At 46.0% G+C, this 21208-nt stretch overlaps 1 protein-coding gene across 2 annotated transcripts in view; it reads right to left on the bottom strand.

The window, feature by feature from the left end:
• The window catches only part of abtb2b (ankyrin repeat and BTB (POZ) domain containing 2b), a 39027-nt gene that overhangs the window by 6980 nt on the left and 10839 nt on the right, over positions 1 to 21208 (bottom strand). For both annotated transcript variants that reach the window (XR_009788469.1, XM_061772864.1), the window contains exons 2-4: positions 8283 to 8432; positions 4059 to 4269; positions 111 to 263 (exon numbers count right to left, since the gene is read on the bottom strand). Coding sequence is in view for 1 of the 2 variants with exons in the window: in XM_061772864.1 (XP_061628848.1) it covers positions 111 to 263; positions 4059 to 4269; positions 8283 to 8432 (514 nt within the window). In the remaining variant the exon portion in view is untranslated. The remainder of the gene's footprint in view (positions 1 to 110; positions 264 to 4058; positions 4270 to 8282; positions 8433 to 21208) is intronic.

Raw genomic sequence — 21208 nt, 5'->3', positions numbered from 1 at the left:
CTGTTTTGGGTTTATTCATATGCATGGCTAGTAATATTGCAGTGTAACGTCATGTGACCGGGTGCGGCGTAGACATTCCACAGCGTGGCTACGTATGTGTTCACACGCACTTGAGCTGTCTGGGTTCACAGTCCAGTCCGGGAAGGAGCAGCCTGGCGGTCTGTCTGACATCATCAGTGTCCACCAGCAGACTCTTCCGATGTTCAGCGTGAACTATGGCCACTCTGATCCACTCCATCAAAGGCGGCAGCAACAGGAAGGGCCTGCGAAGCAAAACGGATGAACAATGACATTTTCAAGTCTGACGCAATTAACTCTAACACTCACAAACTCACTAAGGCTCACAAACCAGTTTGATCATGTTTTCGGTTTCTGTATCAGCCAGCGTGCTCGAGGAGGACCAGCTCGCTTCTCATGATTCAGACACATTTCGTACAAACTCACAAACCGCCTTCAAACTCATGACGTGTGTGTCTGGCAGCTCTTTCCCTGAACTGTGACTCGTCTATTACAGTTTCTGTTCCCTCCCATACAGGCACTCTTGGTCACATATTTACCATCCGCCTGGTTACCACAGATTCACGCGTGCTACTGTTCCAGACTGGCGACGATACGGACAATAGAATCAAGAGCAACTAAAAAAGAACTCAAAGTATACAAATAGATGTGACAGACAAAAAGGATCTAAACCTGACAGCAGTTGAAGAAAGTAGCTTTGGTCACAAAGGAGTATAAAAATAAACACCAGTAGACAAGTGTGCTATGAAATGTTCCCCTTCAGACTGTTTGATTGACTAACAACCTCTGCCCTTTGCCCTTTGCCCTCTCTCTCTCCATTGTCCATCACACCTCTTCTTCTAATAGCTTTGGGAACTGACCATGTCTCGTCTTGTTATCTTTTATCAGTGGCTTCTGCTCTGTATTCCTTTTCTTCTCATGTAGTGTCTATTTGCACAATGGCCACTGTGGGTCTTCTTCTTGTTTGCTTTTGATCCAACTAAGCAGTCACAGTGAATGGTAATCACTGCTTGAACAGTGTTATCAAGACTCCCTAAGCTGCAATACCCCTGCTGGGCCATTATTCTTAGCAACAGCTTCAACATTCCTTTGGGGTGATGTGAAGAACTACAATGCATACAATGATCACAGGTGGAGGTCAAAGAATCAGAACTGTGTGGACTCTATGCACGGAGCACTTCCGCGTTTGGGATGGGGTAGCGTGTTAATTTCACAGTGACAACACGGCGTCAACGCAAAACAGAGTTGATGGTGAACATACTGTAGAACCACGCCGCAGTGATGGTGGGAGGAGCTATCCCTTCAACATTAAAGTAAAACCAGCATCAAACTATTGCGAATATACCCATGACACAACCCCACGTTGTCACACTTTTAACAGATGAGGTTATTTTTGTGTCAAATGGCATCCTGGCGGCTCGACACATACGGAATACGCAATCTAACCTTTCCCCCGGAAATGTTTTACGCGATGCCGTGCATACACTATGATCCATACGAGTCACTGTTGTGCAGCTGTTCTAGCAAACGTCATTACTATTCATAATATTTGTACTGTACTACCATTTTTCCACTCACTGATTATTGTTCATTCATTCATTGTCCGTTAAAATGCAAGGTAACGTGTATTTATCCAAACAAAATTCTCAGAACATTGATGGTACGTAAGAAACTATTGCTGAAGATCATTTGTGTAAGTAACGAATACAGTCTCTCCATTGGGTTAAATGTCTTTCATTTAGCTATTTATTGCACATCCAGCCTGTCAAGGAGGAGTAGGAGAAGTAAGAGACGGATGGTCGAAAGGGGGTGTTGGGAACCTGCAGGGATTGTCTGAGTGCCTGAGGGGAAATGGTTGGGAGGCAGCAGGTGTGGTATGTCTATATGAAGAAATGGGGGTGGGTGGCCATTTTGGTTATAGTGCTACTGGTGTAGAGTGATAAGAAAGCCACGTTTCAGAGGCAAGAGATGCAGAGCAGCCCGGAATCAACGTCAAAGCTCTCTCAACACGTTCTGTTGCGCACGATTGTCTGTCTTCCTGTTCTGCCGTCTCGCCTCATGCATGAAGCAAGGACTAATGCAGAGTCAAAACACAACATTCATTGATCCATTAGATTCATTTTGTCAGTCGATATTTTAGTGTGGGTATTGAGTGCGTAAAAGTAACAAACTCCTTCATCAGTACAAACAGATCAGTGGAGTTTGTAGTGTGATAGTTAGTGTACAGTTTACACCTCTGACCCACAATATCAGATTAAGGTCTGTGCCGTAACCCCTCGCTGCTCTCCTGCGTCTCTTGTCAAAGAAAAGGTCATCGAGTCTATCTCGACCTTCTTTCGTATTTGGACACCCTTGTACACATCTGACTTCAGGTCTGGGTTATGACCCTCAGCATGAAACACAAAACCCGGCTTTGTCAAAAGTCGTTGCAACATTAGAGTCTGGATGCCTGTTAACAGTGAAACCAGATAGCCCTTATGGCTTGTTGACTGACCCAACGTGCAAAGGCTACATACAGAGAACAGCAGGACAGACAAACTTTCATCCACTCGTTTACATAGAAATATTAGCTCGGAGTCAAGCCGCGTTCTTCACTACAACCTGGCTGACGACAAACTGACAGTCTAACTCGTTTTTTCCCAGGTATGCTGGAAAAGTTCAGATCCTTTATTCATCGGCGTACCGCCACACCTAAATGACCCGAGTGTGCTGAAGTCTACATTCGAACCAACTTCACATGCAGACCCCATCGTGGGCTGTAAATGTACCCACTGATCTGGAATCCGATTACTCTTGTAAGGACAGGACACCATAGAAGGAGTGTAATAGTATCTAATGCAGGAATGACGGCATCATTAACATCTTATCGTTGTACCACATCTATCCATTAGTGCTCCCTAGAGGGCGGAGTGTGTCGTATGTCGAGATTTCTTTGATTGAGTGAGCTGCACTTTGTAAACTGGCGATTATTCCGGTCTCTCCCATTCCAACAACGATTCGGCAATTAGGGCGCTCACCACATAATACTCGATGATTTGGTGGTTTGGGGGTTTCCAGCCACAGATCTTGAACGAGCGATCGTCTGTTTCGTTAGCACGCGCTAGGCTTGCAATGGAAACCGACCCTGCCTGACCTGCCGCGCCCCCTCAACATCAAAAACACGAAAAGCAGTAAGCGAAGGAAGCAGAGATCACAAAACGTCTACTCATCTAACGCTCCGCATAGAAGCTCGGCTGACATACACCCAACATCAAAAATCAAAAGCTGAACACTTGTTAGGACGTGCCAGGATGAGTAAAGCAAAGCAGGAGTCTTCATTTGCTACAATGTTTGCTTCGATACTAGCGAGGTGGCCACCTTTGCTCGCGTGGAATGCGTTTGGTCACCGTTCGGTGCACTTCTGGGAGCCGCTCGGCTCTCTGGGCGGATTCGCTGGTTTCATCACAAAAACCTAACACGGATCTTCCCACATATGCCATATCCTCATCCAAAATGCACATGCTCCCCATTTAAATGTCGAGATAGGACTCGGTTTGGCAGCCTTCACACGAGAGACGCTTTGAATGACTTTGAACGCGTGTCACACAGCTGTATTGGATGCCTGCATGTGTATTTCATTTCATAACACACGCTCAATTTTGAGTTGGACAGTTACTTTGACTGACTGCATGTAAAGTATGTCGTGAAAGCCACATTTTCTGAGTTCAGTTACTACTACGAAACAATAGAAAGAAAACGTAAACTCTGGGGACTTCGATCACCTAGATGCTCTTGCTTACCTGTAACTTTTGAAGTGGACATTTCACACGAGGCTAAAAGCTACCCAGCTGCAAAATGGCACTTCTCATGCTTAAACACCCTACGTTTTGGCAGTGGTTACCGATGCTTAAATCATTTATGTTGCGTCCATCAATCTTTTATAACGAGAGATTATAGGAGGCCTTATTAAACAAAACAAATTTTGTAGTTGGCCTCAAAAGCGAACGTGACAAAACGGTCTCCAATTCGGACATCAATTTGTCAAAAACTAAAGCTCTTGCCTCTCTTTGCTGAGTGCCATACGTGGGGGATCTAGATTGGGATTCTCCATGGACTCCATTTGCGGGCAGCGCAGGAAGTAGTAGAGGGTGTGGAGGGCGTCAGGCGACCAGGACACAGACTGCTGGGGGCGTGAATGGCGAGCTGGACTGAGCCCCGGACGCACCGAGCTCAGGCGCTGCATGTGGTGCATGGCGCGAGACACGAGGTCACCTGGGAAAGAGACATTGGACGGGTTGACATTACATTCATTGAGAAGACTCGCATATTCACATGTGAGGCAAAATCAAGTTGACGTGTTCAATACGGTATCGAGAGTGGGCCAGTGTTCAGGGAGATAATATGTGATCTCAGCGTGACCATTGTGGCTTTCCGATCTAACCGGAACTCCCCCTTTTCCTAAACCACTTGCATTTGACACTCCTTCCTTTATCGCTCTCTCTATACCTCGCCTTCAGCAGTATCTGTCATTAGCGGAAAGGATAAATCTTCACTTCTCTTTAATTCCTGAAGGAGTTAATACATTGATCATAGAGTTGATCCATTTCTGCACGATTCCATTTAATCACTGCATCCTCCATATACTGTAAGCAAGCAGCGAGTTAGTCAATTCCTGTGGGGATTTTGAGACATTAGTATCACTCAAAACCTGGACGGCTCGAAATGGAAAAGCCCATGTCTTAATGAGTTCAGTCTTGAAGTGTGCATACAGTGGGCAATCGGCGCCTCCCGGGTGTAACTTTGCACTGGCAAACAGAAGTGCATTGAATCTCAATCGAAAGGGAAAGCGCGGAGCGGAGCGTGAGGAGAGCTTGGAGTACGAGTATCCGAGGAAAGGAGCAGAGGCTAGACTAGATGAGGAGGGGTCGCAAGAACAAGCAAGGGTGAGTGAAACAGGCCTATTCCAACTTGGCATAATACAGCACTCATTTAGTACGATTACCGCGGGGCTCATTTCTAAGCGGATTAGCGCGAGTGGGGGAGCACAGAGGTTGGGGCTGCGGGGATTGTCCAGTGTGCGTGGGCTCATTAAAGGGATTGGGCGAGCCCTGCTTAAACAGCCCACAAGTCAAGCTGAAGGGCCTCCTTTGTGTTAGCCACTAACAGCGTTCGACCCAGGAGGTCTCCTCAGAATACTTCCCCAAGATGGGGAGGCTTTCTCTGGCTTTACAGCCCATTTTGTGCCTGGGGGCCTAAACTAGCCGTCAGGGGTCAAATGCATAGGAAATGGTGGATTGCAATCTCTTCTTTCTAGAGCTCTGTGGGGTCACTGGGGGATCAAATACTCAGTTTTACTTACATTTACTTACAAAGTCATCCATCTTCTGGACCAAATTATCCTCACTGGCGTCGCGGGCGTGCCGGAGCCTAACCCAGCAATCGCAGGGCACTCACATTCACACCTACGGGCAATTTAGAGTCTTCGATGAACCTGCCACGCATGTTTTTGGGATGTGGGAGGAAACCGGAGTACCCGGAAAAAACCCACGGAGTCAGGCGAGGCTGCATTTGAACCCGAGTCCTCAGAACCGTGAGGCAGATGTGCCAACCGGTCGTCCGCCGTGACGCCCACGTTTGAAGATAATTGCCGAGTTTTTCATCATTTCCGTTTTCCTGATTTCTGAAGTGAGGCTAAAACTCACTGGCTAGTGGCTGGCGCCTCTCGTCACGGAAGGAGGCGGGGCACACCCTGAACTGGTTGCCAGCCAATCACAGGGCTAACCAGTCGGCCATCGTGCCGCCCAACATGTGAAATATGAATTTAAATTGCTCACGCATTCTTGGTATCGAAAGGGGGGGCGGATACAAAACTGGGTCAAACAAAAGTAGCTACCAGCGGGGGCTTTTCTGTAAACTCGGATGACAAAATCAAGGTGTTGTTTTGTTTTTTTTAATGAAATTGACACTTTTATACGAAGTCCATGTTAAAGAGTCACTCTATGACGGTCTAAAGAGCCCAAATACGGGACCTTTAAGGATGTTTAAATGTAGGTTTTCACAGCAAGTCTAGTCCCGTATCTCCAAATTCTTCTGAAATCCAGTAGCCAGCCATCCGGATTCCATCTGGTTTAACTACGCTTGATGGGCCCGGCCAAACCCAGCGTACTGAGCGGTCGAGCACAGATCCTCCTGTGTCTGTAGGGCCTCGCTGGCCACCGATTAGAGATATTTTGGTTGTGTGTACGGGTATCGGTGAACACGCTGCCTTGTGTGTCTGTTTGCGTTTGTAGGCATGAAAGGGTGTGAAGCATGCCAGCAGCCCTGCCCAGAGCAGCTCAGATTCATACCGCTCGAGTGGTGCGGCACAAAGAGTCCACTGAGCAAGTGGGAGAAAAACTGTCTGTGTTCGAGAGCACGTGTTCACTTTCTCAATGTCCAGTTGACGACGACGACGGCGGCGTATGAACGTGGCCTTGTGCTTGAGCAACAAATGGCAAAGTGTTACCTCGTTTGGGGAGGGGAAACCTAACCTGCACTTGCACCAACACTGATCTCTATGACCCTATTGCTCTTCCTCGTTCACTCTTTTTTTTTTTTATACTCAGACCAAAACATAATTGATCCACTATGTACACAATCCTACGCTACCTTTTCATCAACTCTGTTTCTTCCCCAATTTGGGTGGCCCCTTAAATAGAAGCTCAAAATACTTTTGAGTCCAGCTTTCATTCACTATCACATGACATCAGTTTTAGCAGACCATATGTCCATCCGTCCACTTGTTGTACCGCTTCTCCTCACGAGGGTCGCCAACGTGCTGGAGCCTATCTCAGCAATCTTCGGGCAAGAAGCGGGCTACACCCTTTACTGGTCGCCGGCCAATCGCAGGGCACATAGAAACCAACAACATTCACACCTACGGGCAATTTAGAGTCTTCGATCAACCTAGCACGCATGTTTTTGTTTTTTGTGGGAGGAAACCGGAGTACACGGAGAAAAGCCACGCAGGCACGGGGAGAACATGCAGACTCCACACAGGCGGGGCCGGGATTGGAAACCCCGGTCCTCAGAACTGTGAGGGAGATGTGCTAACCAGTACATTTTGAATAGGTTATGATTTGATGTGAACATACCTTCCCCGTGAAACAACTCACAAAGAGTGGGCCGAGGCTTTGGCAAGTTGAGGCAAGTTGACTGAACCATGCCCCGAACGGGGTGACATGTTCCAGACCCACCCGCAATGGGAGATATAGAGAGAGCGGTGGAACACTCCACAAAATCCACGCTTGGGTTCGTATCTCGGTTTTCAGTTTGGTATATGTTGACTCTTGAGAAAATCGGATGATTGCGAATCATATGTTGCTGCAGCATCCCAGTCGAGTATGATAGTCGAGGCAGGATGCACCCCGCGAAGATGATTGGCTGTTGCATCGCTGGAAGCGCATGACGCGCAAATGGTCCGTCCTGCCCGCTCATCTCCTCAGGCGGGAGTCAATGCGATGCCGCAAAAGTGCGTGCTGCCATCTTGGCTAGCATTAGCGCTACTGTATGCTTTGTCTCGATAACGAATTCGGGAGAACAAAAAAAAACAAAAAAAAGTCGCGCGGGCCGAACCGAACCGTTTAGACGGTTTTCAAAAGCTGTTCCACCCCTAAGAGAGACCATATCATTTTCAATTTTTGTCAAAATTGTTCCCTAAAAAAAATTGTTCCCAGTTTGTAAAGCAAACTGAAATGTATTAAAACACACTCAAAATGTACCTCAACTGCGTATTTAATTTAAGAGGCGGGGCCTGGCGGGGTGGCAAGTCTGCTCGTGAGTGTCTGAGTGTGAGCTGCGGCAGACAGCAGCTCCTGCGTGAAAGTGCTCATTGTGTTTGTGTTTTACTGTTCTCCCGGCATTCAATAAATAGTTGAAAAGTGCATCAGCAACTGTGGCTCCCCTTTTCCACATGCGAGGGTATTGCAGTAAGTAAAGAATACTGCAAAAAACAATCCAAGTGATCTCAATGAGCCACACATTTACACCACAATGTGTGCGGAATATCCGCGACAGACAAGTTGCACAAAAGTGAATCGAAATATAGCAGGGGAACACTGCAGTCCAGTACACAGCAAGAGGAAAAACTTGCATGTTATCTTTCTTCCTGTCTTTTCCTGAGTTCAGCCCTTTATCATTCATAGCATTTAAGACACATGAACTAGCCGGTCCCATTTGTAATGCTTTGCAACAGGACAATGTTTAACGTCACAGAGGATCAGTGTGCTGAAGTAGACGTGACTTACTGAGTTCAGAGATGCTGCCCACGCAGGTCGCTAGCAGTGACTGTTCCAGCGTCCTGAGCTCCAGCTGGGCATAGGCATCCTCCCTGCAGTCCGCAGACGTCTGATGATTCTCCGTATAGGGACTGAAATGGGCCGGCAGTGACAAAACACCTGTGGGGCAAACACGATGGGTACATGTTTTTGAGGATGGCAAACAAATCTCAGCGTTGTCTCCGACAGAGGAATTGTCACTGGTATTTACTGGGTGGATGTCTCAGCCTAGTAATGTGTAACCACGCCACTGAGGGGGAAAGCAAAACAAAAAGGGAGCATGACTTGCAGTCAGGAAAATAAACGTAGTATTGTTCACACCTCATGTGGTTACAGGGGGACGGACGGGGACAGTGAATGCAAGGTTTGCCCGGGATCGAGTCAAAGCCAGCGGCGTCTTAGCACACGCCCCCAAAACAGACAAAGACAATCATATGTGGGATTTGCAATTTGGTTTTTTACAAGACAACAGATTTCCCAAACAAGTTATTCATTATAACAATAAGCTTTGAGTCCCAAATCCTGCAACAGTAAACACTGCGAGCCCGTGGTGGGAAATGCCTGCTTCTCAAGAGTTGAGACGTAGCATTAATGTCAGCGGAATGAGACAAAATGATTCTCTCCTATACGACACTGACATGAGGGTCAGTCTCGTCAGGGATCCTCTTCTCATATGAGCCGCAAATAGTACGAACATCGTTGAATCTTGTTTGGCTGTGGCGGCTATTACCCTCCAGGCAAATGAACATTGAACAGTATCAAGCTAACTTCTTGAAATGTACTTCGGTTAACTTGATACGCTACATCGATGTGCAACCGAGTCCTGTCAGATCGCTTCTGTGACATTTGCAATACAGTTCAGAACTTGTCATACAGTATACTGACGCCAGAGTGAACACAAACTGAATCGGAGCTCATGAGTCATGATCATGCCAAAAAGCATTCCACCTCTTACATCATAGCGGCTCTCACCCCCTCCGTACGTTTTATTCCTTTGGGCGCATTCGACAATCGACACGCCCGCCGCTGAGAGGTGGCCCTCTATTTATGTTCGGAAACCCAATTTGATATACTTAGCGATCGGTTTTACTCATTGCAATTGTTAACATTACTCTTCTCTGCGGAATTTACATGGCATTCTTTGAGCCTGCTTCGTGCCACTTGACGTGAACGGGCTCACGCGTTTCATTTCATGGTTTATTTGATTTGATGACCTCATACAAACACACCCAGCTACATTACGCACGCAGTCATCAACAACCATCGCAGCTTTAAGCGGGTGTCAACTGGAGACTACCTCCGGCATTGACACATCTCTTTAGCGCTCCGTAAAAGATAGGTCAACTGCGAGATCAAATAAGTTGCATAACGGCCATAACTTTGCATGCGATGGTTAATGTGAGCTGTCGTCCCGAAGAGTCAGGAAAACGAATGAACGAAAAGCATACAGATGTCAGAGTACCACCGATAAAGGGAACGATGGTACTTCAGCTCTGTGTGTGCGCCTTTGTCGCACTTTCCATGGATAATCCAACATGTATAATGTGCTGACTCCCCATTCCAAAACAAAGGAAAAGGCTGTCTCTTGCAGAGCGCTACCATTACAAAGAACATGTCAGACAAACAAAAACACTTTCCTGTGCACAAACAACTACACGCCATGCTACGGAGAATGTTTTTACTTCTCTCGTTACTTCAATTGAATGTTTTATTTTATTGCACTGCCTTAAACAAACCCAAGCGTACGTGCAGGTTACTAAAGCATCGAGACCTCTAAAATGTTTAACCGTCTGTGCTTTCAGGGAGTTGTTATACATTGATTTGATGATGGTAATGCTCCTATACTGCAGACTCTCCTGGAATGCGTTCCCCTTTAGATAAGTAGACCACAGAAAATGTGTTGTATTGTTTTCAGAGAGAGGACTACCACTAAGGCTTAATAATCACTCGGACATATTGTCTCTCAATTGAATGCGCGAAAGTGTGTGCAAAAGTCGACTGCGATTGTGGATGTGTGCAAGAATAGGCATTGATGGGACTGAGCGGACACTGATACATGAATTCACTCGTCTTGCAAAACAAGGAGCATTCGAGGAGATCAAGTTCTCTCGCTGAGATGAGAACACATTACTACATTACTGTCAAAGGTTATTACCCTTGGAAGGCAAAATGGAGGACAACTATCTACTGTCACCTTCTCAAGAGTTCCCACAGCCCCACCCCGTGACTCGCTTTACCACTAAAGCCCGGCCTGCGTCATCTGGACCTGACAGAGATTTACAATTCAACCGGGGCCTGTCGCCGCATCCACCGCTATTAGAGGAGCGTCAACAAACAGTAATACACAACACAGGGGAATTGGTGAGGGAGAAAAACCTTTTGTGGCCATTATGGTTTCATTACTGAGGTTCGCCCTGAAAATGCCATGTGGGAATCATGGCTACAAATTATAACTCAGACATACCACAAAGCGCATGGTAGTGCCCGGCCATCAAACTATCTCTGGAAAGAAATACCGTACATACATTTCAGCCAAACTGTCTCGTGAACTGCAGTCATGCAAGCCAAATGGTGTAAAGCGGCACAAATGGGATGCGTCAAACTTTAGCAAGTTTAAGGCAGACCTTTCTTTATTCTTTGGAAGTCAAAATGTGCATTTCGTAAAACACAATGAAAAGCAAAACTGCGAATCACAGATTTTTAAGTTTGTCCGATCATTGAACCGAGTGAGATTCGCTGGGCTGGACACACGGCCGTTAACGCGCCACAGCGTGCTTTACGTCGCCTAGCTCCAGGAAGTAGAAGGCAAGAAGGAAGCAAAGCTATCTGGTTGACGAGTGGAAAAATGATGGAGAAAAAAAAAGGCAAGAACAAGAGAAAATTGTGCGAGCATTTCAGACAAGGAAACGCAAGGAAGCACCGGGTTGTGTAATTGTCATCACATGGGCCTTGCTCCCCGTAGAAGATGCCCAGTATGAAGCCGCGTCGGACTCGAGACCAGGTCCAAAAATTGGTGAGAACGCCGTGTACCTTACTAACATAACGTTAGCCCTGCAGAGGGCTAGGTCTCTGTTAAATAGGACCAACATCACATTTGTGGCCCGCTCATTGCAATAGCGACACACGTACAGTAGAACACAACAATAGCAAACACGACGTTCCTTCATAAGTTTTGCTCAGTGTAGGGCTGTAGACGGCGTGACCTAAGTGGATCTGTAAGTGGCTCCATTTTGAGTCATGTGGGGGAAAAACGTGGAAAAGAGGAATAAGAGTCAAATGGATCATGGACCCAAAGGGACTTTTGACATTGTGACTTTCGGTGCAGTCACAATGAAAGCAATACACGTATTTGTGTCCTCTCGAGGGGTCTTCGTTTCAGTTTGAAAACTTCCAGTAGTATAAAGAATGCGTCTTATTCCTAGTCAGCTGGTCTAAGCTCATAAACGCACAGCCGTGAAGCGACTGCATTATTATGTCGCATGCTAAAATACAAGAGAAGAAAACACAGTTAGCTGCTATGGACAATGTGAATTCAAGAAATAAAAACAGTTGATTATATAAACAAGGAAACCAATTTGTCGTTCGTTATTAAGTGAAATGTTTTATGTTCTCTTTTGCATTTATTACTGCGCTTGAACAAAAATATAGTTTATCTGAACGCTGGATTAATCAAAAGAATTTTGAGTAGGATACTCCAAATACTGCAACTCCCGTGACATTGTCGTGGTTTTATTGTTTCATAAAACCCTTGCTTCAGGTCCCTGTGGGATTAACCTGCAAAACATTGTGCCTCAAAATTAGAACGTTGCCCCGCAATTGCAGTCATTGATTAGCAAAACTGCTCCTCAAAGAAAAAAATAAATAAAATATATATATATATGTATGTATGTATGTATGTATGTATGTATGTTGAGCCTTGTGCGCGTCCAAACACACAACTGTCTGTGTTGCAACGTGAACAACCTCTTCATTCACAGGGTGGATCAGAGAGGCAGGAAAAAGGGGCTTCAAAGTCACTTCCTCTTGCGCAAATGGGGCAGTTATTTAGGACAAGGAGGCTATAAGCTTGCTCCTGTTTGGAGGGCGGAGGAGGATGGAGAGTCAAAAAATGCAACATCGGTACACTGTTTAACAGGGCCGTTGCTCCACATCGACAAGAGCAAATACACACGTTGTCATGTTTGTACGATCGCTGGGCGAGAAGCGATCCTTCACTCACAGGCCTTGACTTTTCCCATCGGCAAGGCCTCCGACCACCTTGTTTTAGACCACCTTCATTTTCATCCATAGCCCTTTTTTTTTTTTTTAATCAGTATATGTCCTCTCATAAATCTTTTATTGGAGTATAAAACAGAAAATATGGGTATGCACTGGACGTGGGTACGTGATTTATGAAGTTGTGCAATTCGCTTTGCTTCAACTACGCGGTTGAACACAGAAAGATTCACCATGTAGGGTTAAAAAAATAAAATAAAAAAGTGCTCGGTTAGCCTGGTGGGTCCTACTTATGATCCTTATCTAAACAGACTTCAAATGGGACGGAGGAGCATTTAGGAAGCCGACGTGGTCTATTTGTGTTTGGGCTAAGAATAATCATCCGTTTGAAAAGTAAGCGCGTCTACAAACTGAACCAACTTTTCTGGATACAGAGAAGCATTCATACATTCAATGACCTTACACTTACAGTTTGGATTGAAATGGCAAGAACCTTTCGAATGCCCTTTCACGGACAATGCTTTGAAGATGATGATGATGATGACGATATAAGGTCGGGATGGGTAAAATACAATTCAGCAATGCATTGCAATTCAATATTGATTCAGCAAAACATCTGAATCGATTCACCTCCTGGCAAGTGGGGGCCCTTTGCATGTGATTGGCGTTGTGTGCAGGGAAGCTGCGCTCAACCAAACAACAACAAAATTGCCACTAAAGCAGCGGCAGCAGCGGCAGCAGCGGCAGCAGCAGCGGCAGCGTGAAGTGGGTGACTTCTACTTTCAAATCTGAAGTTCGGGCTCATTTTGGATTACTGTGTAAATCCGGAACACAGATAATGGACGACACACAACACCAACATGAAAACGTGTCTAAGTCACCGTCAAAAAGCTGAAGGCAGCGGTTTTAGAGTCGTTGAATCGGGCAGACAAAGTAGCTCTTACACGTAATGCTCCGACTCCCAAAGCAACCGACCGGAACGATCACTTCTCGTTTCATTTCTAAAGCGTCAAATATTCTGCAGGCAAAAGACCTGCGTGGAAGCCACACGGGGAGCAATATAGCGAACTTGTTGACAGAGGCAATCAATGACGTTGAATATGGAACCTAATCGAGTTGCAACCTAAAGAATTGAATCGGGAGGTTCTTAACATTGAGAAGACCTTTTATTATGCAGTAGCTCTGCACAATGTCTTCTAGTGACATGGGTCATGGGTGAGCTGGAGCGACAAACACAAGTAACCTCATCAGCTGTTTCCCCAAATCACTTGGCCAATAAGTGCTTCCTGAAAGAAAGGCATATACCTGTATGGTGCCATTGGAAATATGAATTGGGATTTATAGAACCTTAAGCACGTTGGGAGTTGGGCTCGGCCCCAAACAAGATGAACATTACCGTACTTTAAAATAAAACCTTTTCATGAGCATTAACTCAAAGACGACATTTGTATTTTGCTGGGTCTCTGCTGTTCCTGTTAATGAGCTGCGCACAGTTGGTTGCATGAAGGGAAAAAGATGAAATCCACTATTAGTCACCCTAAACGTGATGGAAAGATGTTGATGTCGCCCGTCGAGGATCGTATTCTGAGTTTCAAAAGGGATATTTCATTTGCTCACTTAAGGAAATGATTGCAATGTATTCTAATAAATCAGCATTGTCAAACTTTTCAGACATGAAGAGGCTCACTTACCATGACATTGGCCAGAACCTTACAACATAATGAATAATCATAAAGCTGTGATCACAATAATGAATTTCTGAGTATGTAAAAAAAAAAGGAAAGAAAGGAAAATCCACCGTAATTAATTGAGTGTTTGAAACGCATGCAAATGTAACCAATCGTTTCAAAACACATGCTTGTACATACCGCATGCGCACAAGCAAGGTGGCGTTGCATTTGTCAGCCTCGTTGTGGTTACCCACAGTCCTGGAAAATATCATCGAAGCTCCTCGGCACAACCAACTGTAATCCTAAACATGACTTGAAAATCCCTTCTTCAAGCTCTTACTTTCTTCTTCTTTCCTCCGGACTTCTCTGTCCCTCTCTTTTTCTCTCTCTAATCATGTTTTATAGAGTTGACATTCCAGGCCAAATGTGGTGCCTGTGGGTATCTGCTCTCATTCAAGAGTCCCCTGTTTCCATGTGTGATGCCACTACTTCACATGGCGTACAGCAAAGGGACGGCCAAGCACCGTTATCGGATCGTGCATTTTTGATAGTCTTTGCTAGTTTACTGTCCAGTTCCCCGGGCGCTTCAGCTGCCCCCTGCTCCAGTGTGTTCCACTAACATGTGTATGTGTTCACTGTGATGGGTTAAATGCAGAGAACAAATTTCGTGTGCATGCATGCATGTTCATGACAATAAAAGATGATTCTTCTTCTTCTTCTTCTTCTTCTTGGGGGGGGGGGGGGGGGGGGGGATATACATCAATAAAAAGGCTGTTTTTTTTTCCCCCTCTCCTGAAAACCTACGGTGGCTATTACAACCATCGTGTGCATTCGCAAAAGCACATACACATTCGACCTCAAACAACACAATCCACCTTTAATAGTGAGAGGATGTGACCATATAAAATGCAGCCAAGCGCTGGGCTTGACAAGTAAAAATACAATGAAAATGGAAATTCAATGACAAGGGGGGAAAAAACCAAGAATTCGCCTCAAGAATAAACCTTATTGGCCACAAGAGTGGGTTGTTTTATGCGCGCTTTCAAGAACAAGCAACACTATTCAGATCTGGATGGACTGTGGGAGAGACACAAAGCATACTTTGTTCGTGAAAGAGTTTTATCCAAATTGTTCCCATTCTGTCAGTGATCCACTCCTCCTCAGCCTGATCATCAACCCAAACAACAGATAACCACTGCATCCTCATTGCATCAGATTCTATTTTCATCCATTTCTGGCTCTCACTTCAATCGTATTCAGCACTGGCGCGCTACGACAGGTGACTTAGCACGTCCGCTCTCAGGCAAATCCGTTCACAATAACAATCCTTTCCAACTTTTACTTCCGCCTGTACTGTAGGATTTTGTGCCGTGGTTCCCACAAACGAGTAAGCGGTTTTGATACAGAGACTTAGAATGTGACGTTTCAAAGAACTGAGATTCAAAACCTGTGTTGCAAATCGAAAGCAGCTTTTTCCTGATTAACATTCCGTGGAGAGCATAATCGTGACGCAGATCACACGGAGTCAAATGAGGAGAAGAAACTATGGAGACTAGGGTCGGTGGGGTCTAGGGGTCCTGTGGAAGGATTAGGATGCTTTTCAAATCCTCCTTTTCCATTTTCTCCAAATAATATTTGGAAGAGTGGAAAAAAAAAAAGGGTAGATCACGGGGAGGTCCGTTCATATTATTGCTGCGCACTACTGTTCCTTTAAAAGAATGTGACACATTGAATGGACAAGCCATTGTTTAGAAAGCTTTTTTGTCTGTCATAACAAATGGGACCAGTCTGTATATACGCCACACCTACTGTCTCCATGCCATTGTTCACAAAAACATGGTGCACTGTGTAATAAAGAAGACGAGTCGTAACCCTGGCTAGTTGGACAGGGTGGGCAGGGTACCCCGGGGAATTTGTCTGGAAATCAAGGCCAGTGATGGAATGCGGAAGAATGCACAAAAGTGGCTATCAATAAACGGACCACCCAAACGCGCACATTAAAGCGGTACCCCACTTATGCACCGGTCACTGGGAGTTCATTCGATGCACAAATCAAGTAGCCGCGTGTCGATGTGGCCGATGACAGCAATGTGCGACTCGAAACAATGTGTGTGCGTGCGTGTGCGAGACAAAGTGACCTGGCTGTGTATGGGAGCTGCAGGGCGTGTCGGATTCCTTGCATCTCTCAGACCGGGCCAGTCCCCTCATTCAGCAGCACCCGACACCCATCTGACACCCGAGGGACTTTAGAGCTCACCCCCCTGACCCTTTCACACACCTTGTCTATGCACACACACACACGCACACAACACAAGCAAGGGGGGGGGGGGGGGGGGGGGGCGCTTCCACACGTCAAAGGGACTGTGCTCCAAGTAGATTTGCCCCACGCTGCCCCTGAAACCATTGCATTCAGCACACATTTATGGTAGGCTCTTCTGAGAAAATAGGGGACATGTGTTGATTACTTGACCTCGTCGCACACACTAACATTTGAACAAAGCCCTATTGTCTCACAAAGCACCCATACTAAAATAGCACACTAAAAGTTGCGGTCGCACGTGTCGGCCCCGTGATTGACTGGCAACCCGTCCGCGGAACAACAACGCCCCTTCCGCCCAGTAGGCTGCGGCTCCCCTGTGACACTGAAAAGGACACGGGACAATACAAACTGAATGGACGGAGGTAAAGTTGTCCTTTATTTGATGAATCACTTCACATAGGGAAAACACTTGACTTTTGCCACTTGTATGAGCAACAGCACAGATGTACAAACGTGGTCTGAGTGGTCGCAAAAGCATTGAAGACATTATCTGGAACAAGGCCGGTCCAATGATCACTGTTCCCTCATTGAGCTTCCTGTGGAAATGAGAATCTCTGGACTCCATTGTGAAGCACAATGGAAGCCAAGGAAGACTTATCGCTGAAGCAACAACAACACAAAGGAGAGAAGTGCCCACCGGTGAAAATGTGTCATGAGGATTTTAATGGGCTTCCTGCTGACTTGGCCATTAGAGATGGGTCTCAAAAATGTTCTGCTTGCCGAGTACGCGTTGATGTACAAATTGAAGATTACAATTCAATTTGCCTCATTTCTTTGCTTTTTTTGTTCTGGCCTCCAACTTGAGCCAGGCCCATCTCCACCTGCACCTGATGCCCGCTTTCAAGCTGTGCCACATCAATAGCATCCTCCTCCTCTTGAAGCACTTTCATTCTGGAGAACAATTGACTAAAATCCTCGGCCCTTTCACTTCATTTTTCACCATGACCAACTTCAAAGGCATCCTCCAGGCAAATATTTTTCTGTTTTTTATTGGCCATTCTTCAATTTGAAGTTAGTTCATTCTGTGTTGTGACATCATCCCTAACATCGCTCCGTCGCTTAATACATTTAACATTGACATCCGTAAACCGATTATATAATTGTAGGCGCGTTTCCTAATGAATACGAGATGTACTAGCAGATCATCTCTTATACGAGGGGATCAACTCTTGAGCCCAGAACCAGGACCAAGACCCGCACCACCTCAACGCGAAAATAGAAAAGACCAGCGCAACGAATACGACACTGGCTGATCTTAAACGTAAGAGTAGCAATAGAGGATAAAAAAAAAGAAATTACAAACTAAAATGTGAAAGTGCAAATTCTGATGTTGCTGTGTGTGTGTGTGTGTGCAATTTATTACACGGTGTTTTCGCAAGTTATAATTGAGCTGAAATATCCACATTTGAGCAGACAGTGCCAGTAAAATACTACAATACATGAAAGCTGTTGTTTTTGCCTCCGTGGAATGAATTGGCTCCAATACCTTCGGAGGGGACTAGTCGTCTGTACAAGGAGTGCGTTTGTTGCTGTGGGTTCCCAGCTTTTGTCCCTCCAAGTGGTAAAGGCAAGTTTGACTCAGTGTTTGTCATTCAAAGACTTGATAAGGTCGTTGCAAAAACTCCGTTTGTGCCAATGTCTGAACATTAGTGTAGCGTGTGACCACCCACTTAATGCTCCATCAGCACGAGGAAAACAAGCGTTAAGGAGACCAGATGACACAATATATCACCTCCCGTGCTACCTGGATCCATCTGTGCTTCATGTTTGTTTTCACTATAAAGCCAGAATGGTTGAGCTCTTCAAGAATCGGAAGGAATGTCAAACCATTTGCCCTTCGAAAGAGGAGAAAGCGGCGCATGTTTGTGTTACTGCATTTCTTTCTGAATGTGGGAAAAGGCCCATGTCAAATTTAATTGAACAGATATTCCCACTTTGCTCTCCAAACCCACAATGGTTAAATAATTGCTCAGAGTAAAGCTCTTTCGAGAACAAAGAAATACATGCCCCGGGAAACACATGTACACTAAATATTGTAGCAAGGCCCACCCTGTACAGAAATAGCCAAAGTTTGACGGGGAAGTGCTGATCGATCATGGCCGCACACCATTTAAGAATGCCTCTGTTACAGCTGGACACGGGAAGAGGCAGAACATGGAAAAGTTGCCATATCTTGGAGCTCTTGACTTCGTCTCAGCACTAACGGCCATGAGCGCTGGGAGTAAATGAAGGCGAGCGAAAGGTGCGAGCCACATCCTGACCACACACACACACACACACACACACTTGAGCACACAAAACCCTTACACTTCCCAGAGGGAGCAGACAAGCGCGCAGAAACCCTTTTTTTAATGCGTGTATGTGCGAGAGGACTATTTTCCCTCCCGTTCACATGGCTCCCACACAAACAGCACATCGAGCGACAAGCGTGTTTTCAGGCTTCTTCTCCGACTGTTGCAGTCATCAAGCTCTTCATTTGGCGGCCACCCTCCCGCACAATTTCTTTGGCATTCTGGCTCCTCTAACCTTCCAAGATGGAACAATGGGTCTGACTTGATCGCTCGGGAAACCGTGTGACCAGGAAGGGCTGAGCAGTGAGGAGAGGCTCATGGGAAAGTTCATCCAAGTGATCAGATTTTGTTTAGTTTCGCTACCCTTGGATAACGTTTGCCCCTGTCGCCTGTCAAGTCGAGGGGCTTACAGTAAAAAGCGCAGTGTGACAGTTAACAGCCTTCCCTGTTAAGATTCTTAGTCGACGATTCTTCAATAGGCCCTGCAGCCGTCTTCACAACAACTACCCTGAGATGACAGTGTATATCTAAAATCGGGCTGCGTTTGTGGATAACGATGCCTTCCCCAGCTGCGCGGCCTTGTGCCGGAAGTCTACGGCTGAGCGTTGGCCGCTGGAGGCCTGGCAGAGATGAGTGCCGAGATGGACACAGGGAGAGAAGAGGGAACAACAGTTTGGAAAACTTTCACAACCATTGAAAGGCACACGCCTATGCATGACGAGACATGACCCTGTTGCACGAGCCGGCAAATCGCTGACCTCTCTTTGTAATGATAGCCTTCATGAGCAGAAGTCTACTCGAGCCGAGAACCGGAAGGCAGGTTTACAACTTTGCTCTGTGCCTATTTGGGTTTATTTGCTGCCCGTTTGGAACTTTCATCCTTCCATCTATTTTCTGTACCGCTTCTCCTCACTCGGGTCGCAGGCGTGCCGGAGCCTACCCCGACCGATTCTGGGCGCTGTAGTACAGAGTAGATTGGCAGCAGAGTCTATCTGCGGATTCTTGGAATCTGCAGTGACCTTCAGTTTTCAAATACGGCCTGGTCTCTCTCTGGATCCAGCCCGCATCCCGTTGTATCGTAACAGCGCCTTCAACTGAAAAGCAGAACAAGCGAATACCAGTCAATACTGTACCGAGCTCGCCTGGGGCCTCTGTTAACACATTTGCTGGGTGCTATCGTATTTATGGCCTCCAGAGTGACCTCTCCCCTCTGAGCGCCAAACACTCCTGCCACATCTGCCCTCTTCACCCCGCCAACACGTACACACGCTAACTGAGCTGTGTTGGACATCTGAAAGCTTCTTCTGTGATGGAATCCACGGGGAACTTCCCAAAAGCCGACTACTAACAAAGCACGGGATTGTCGTTAGGCGTGCTTAATAGCAGAAAGTTGTAAATCTCACCTTCAACTCAAAGTCGACGCAAAGCTCGTTCCAATCGGACACCTTATCAACAGCGCGAAAGGTCCGGTCAGCTTCAGTGCCCACGTGTAATGTCCACGTCACCTCATGTAAAACACCTGCGATATAATGAGCATGCATGTTCAATAAAAGCGGGCGCACATGCGTCCACAGGCCAGATGGGTGGATTGTTTTCCATGTTTCAGTCCTACTCTCATCCGGCTCGTGTAGAATGAAATAGTAACGAACGTGCTGCTGCTGACCATTGGCTATCTCCAATGGGGAAAAGGTCGCAAAAGCATCGAGGGGCGCGTTCACCTTACTTCCTCTGCACTTCCCTGTTAGACACACCACAACCGGAAAGTAATCTCAGATAATAATAGACAAGACCCACTGCACAGTTTAGCAGATTGCGATGGGTAAAATAAGACATGATCGTCTGGGGGGGAAAAAAAAAAAATAAAAAAGGGCTATCTTCACAATGACTTATCTGTTTGACAAGAAATCCAACACGACAAATGACCTTTTTGTTTCTCTGGACACCCAGAAACAAGGCCTCCGGTGTGAAATTCCAGCACATACTGAATCGCCAATTTAGTACTTTTTCAAGCTACTCCCGCCGCCCGTCTACAACTGAACGGGGAGCTTATGTCAAAGCTCGACGTAAATGGATCTCCCGCATCTGAAAATAATAGTCGTAGCACAACAGCTCAAGGGGAGAAGCACACAAATTCAAACACTTGGCCACACGTGAGCGGTGTCACAAAAGAAAAAAAAGGCGAGGTCAAAGCCCTTAGATATGTTCTATATCAAAACAATCACGAAAGGTAAGAGTCATGCACAGCAGAAAAAGCCCAGATAATGAAATTCAACGCCCTAACAAGCATTTTAAAGAAATGCACAAAATACTGTATATGCCTGGAATTTTTAAAGTCACACTTCCCTTCGAACATGTACGATGTTGCTAACTTTCACCAAAATATGATCGCCATTTGGTGAC

Source organism: Phyllopteryx taeniolatus, chromosome 5 (genome assembly GCF_024500385.1).
Source record: "Phyllopteryx taeniolatus isolate TA_2022b chromosome 5, UOR_Ptae_1.2, whole genome shotgun sequence".
NCBI lineage: Eukaryota > Metazoa > Chordata > Actinopteri > Syngnathiformes > Syngnathidae > Phyllopteryx > Phyllopteryx taeniolatus.
Note: the sequence above shows the minus strand (reverse complement) of the source record. Positions and strands in the feature narration are given on the sequence as shown.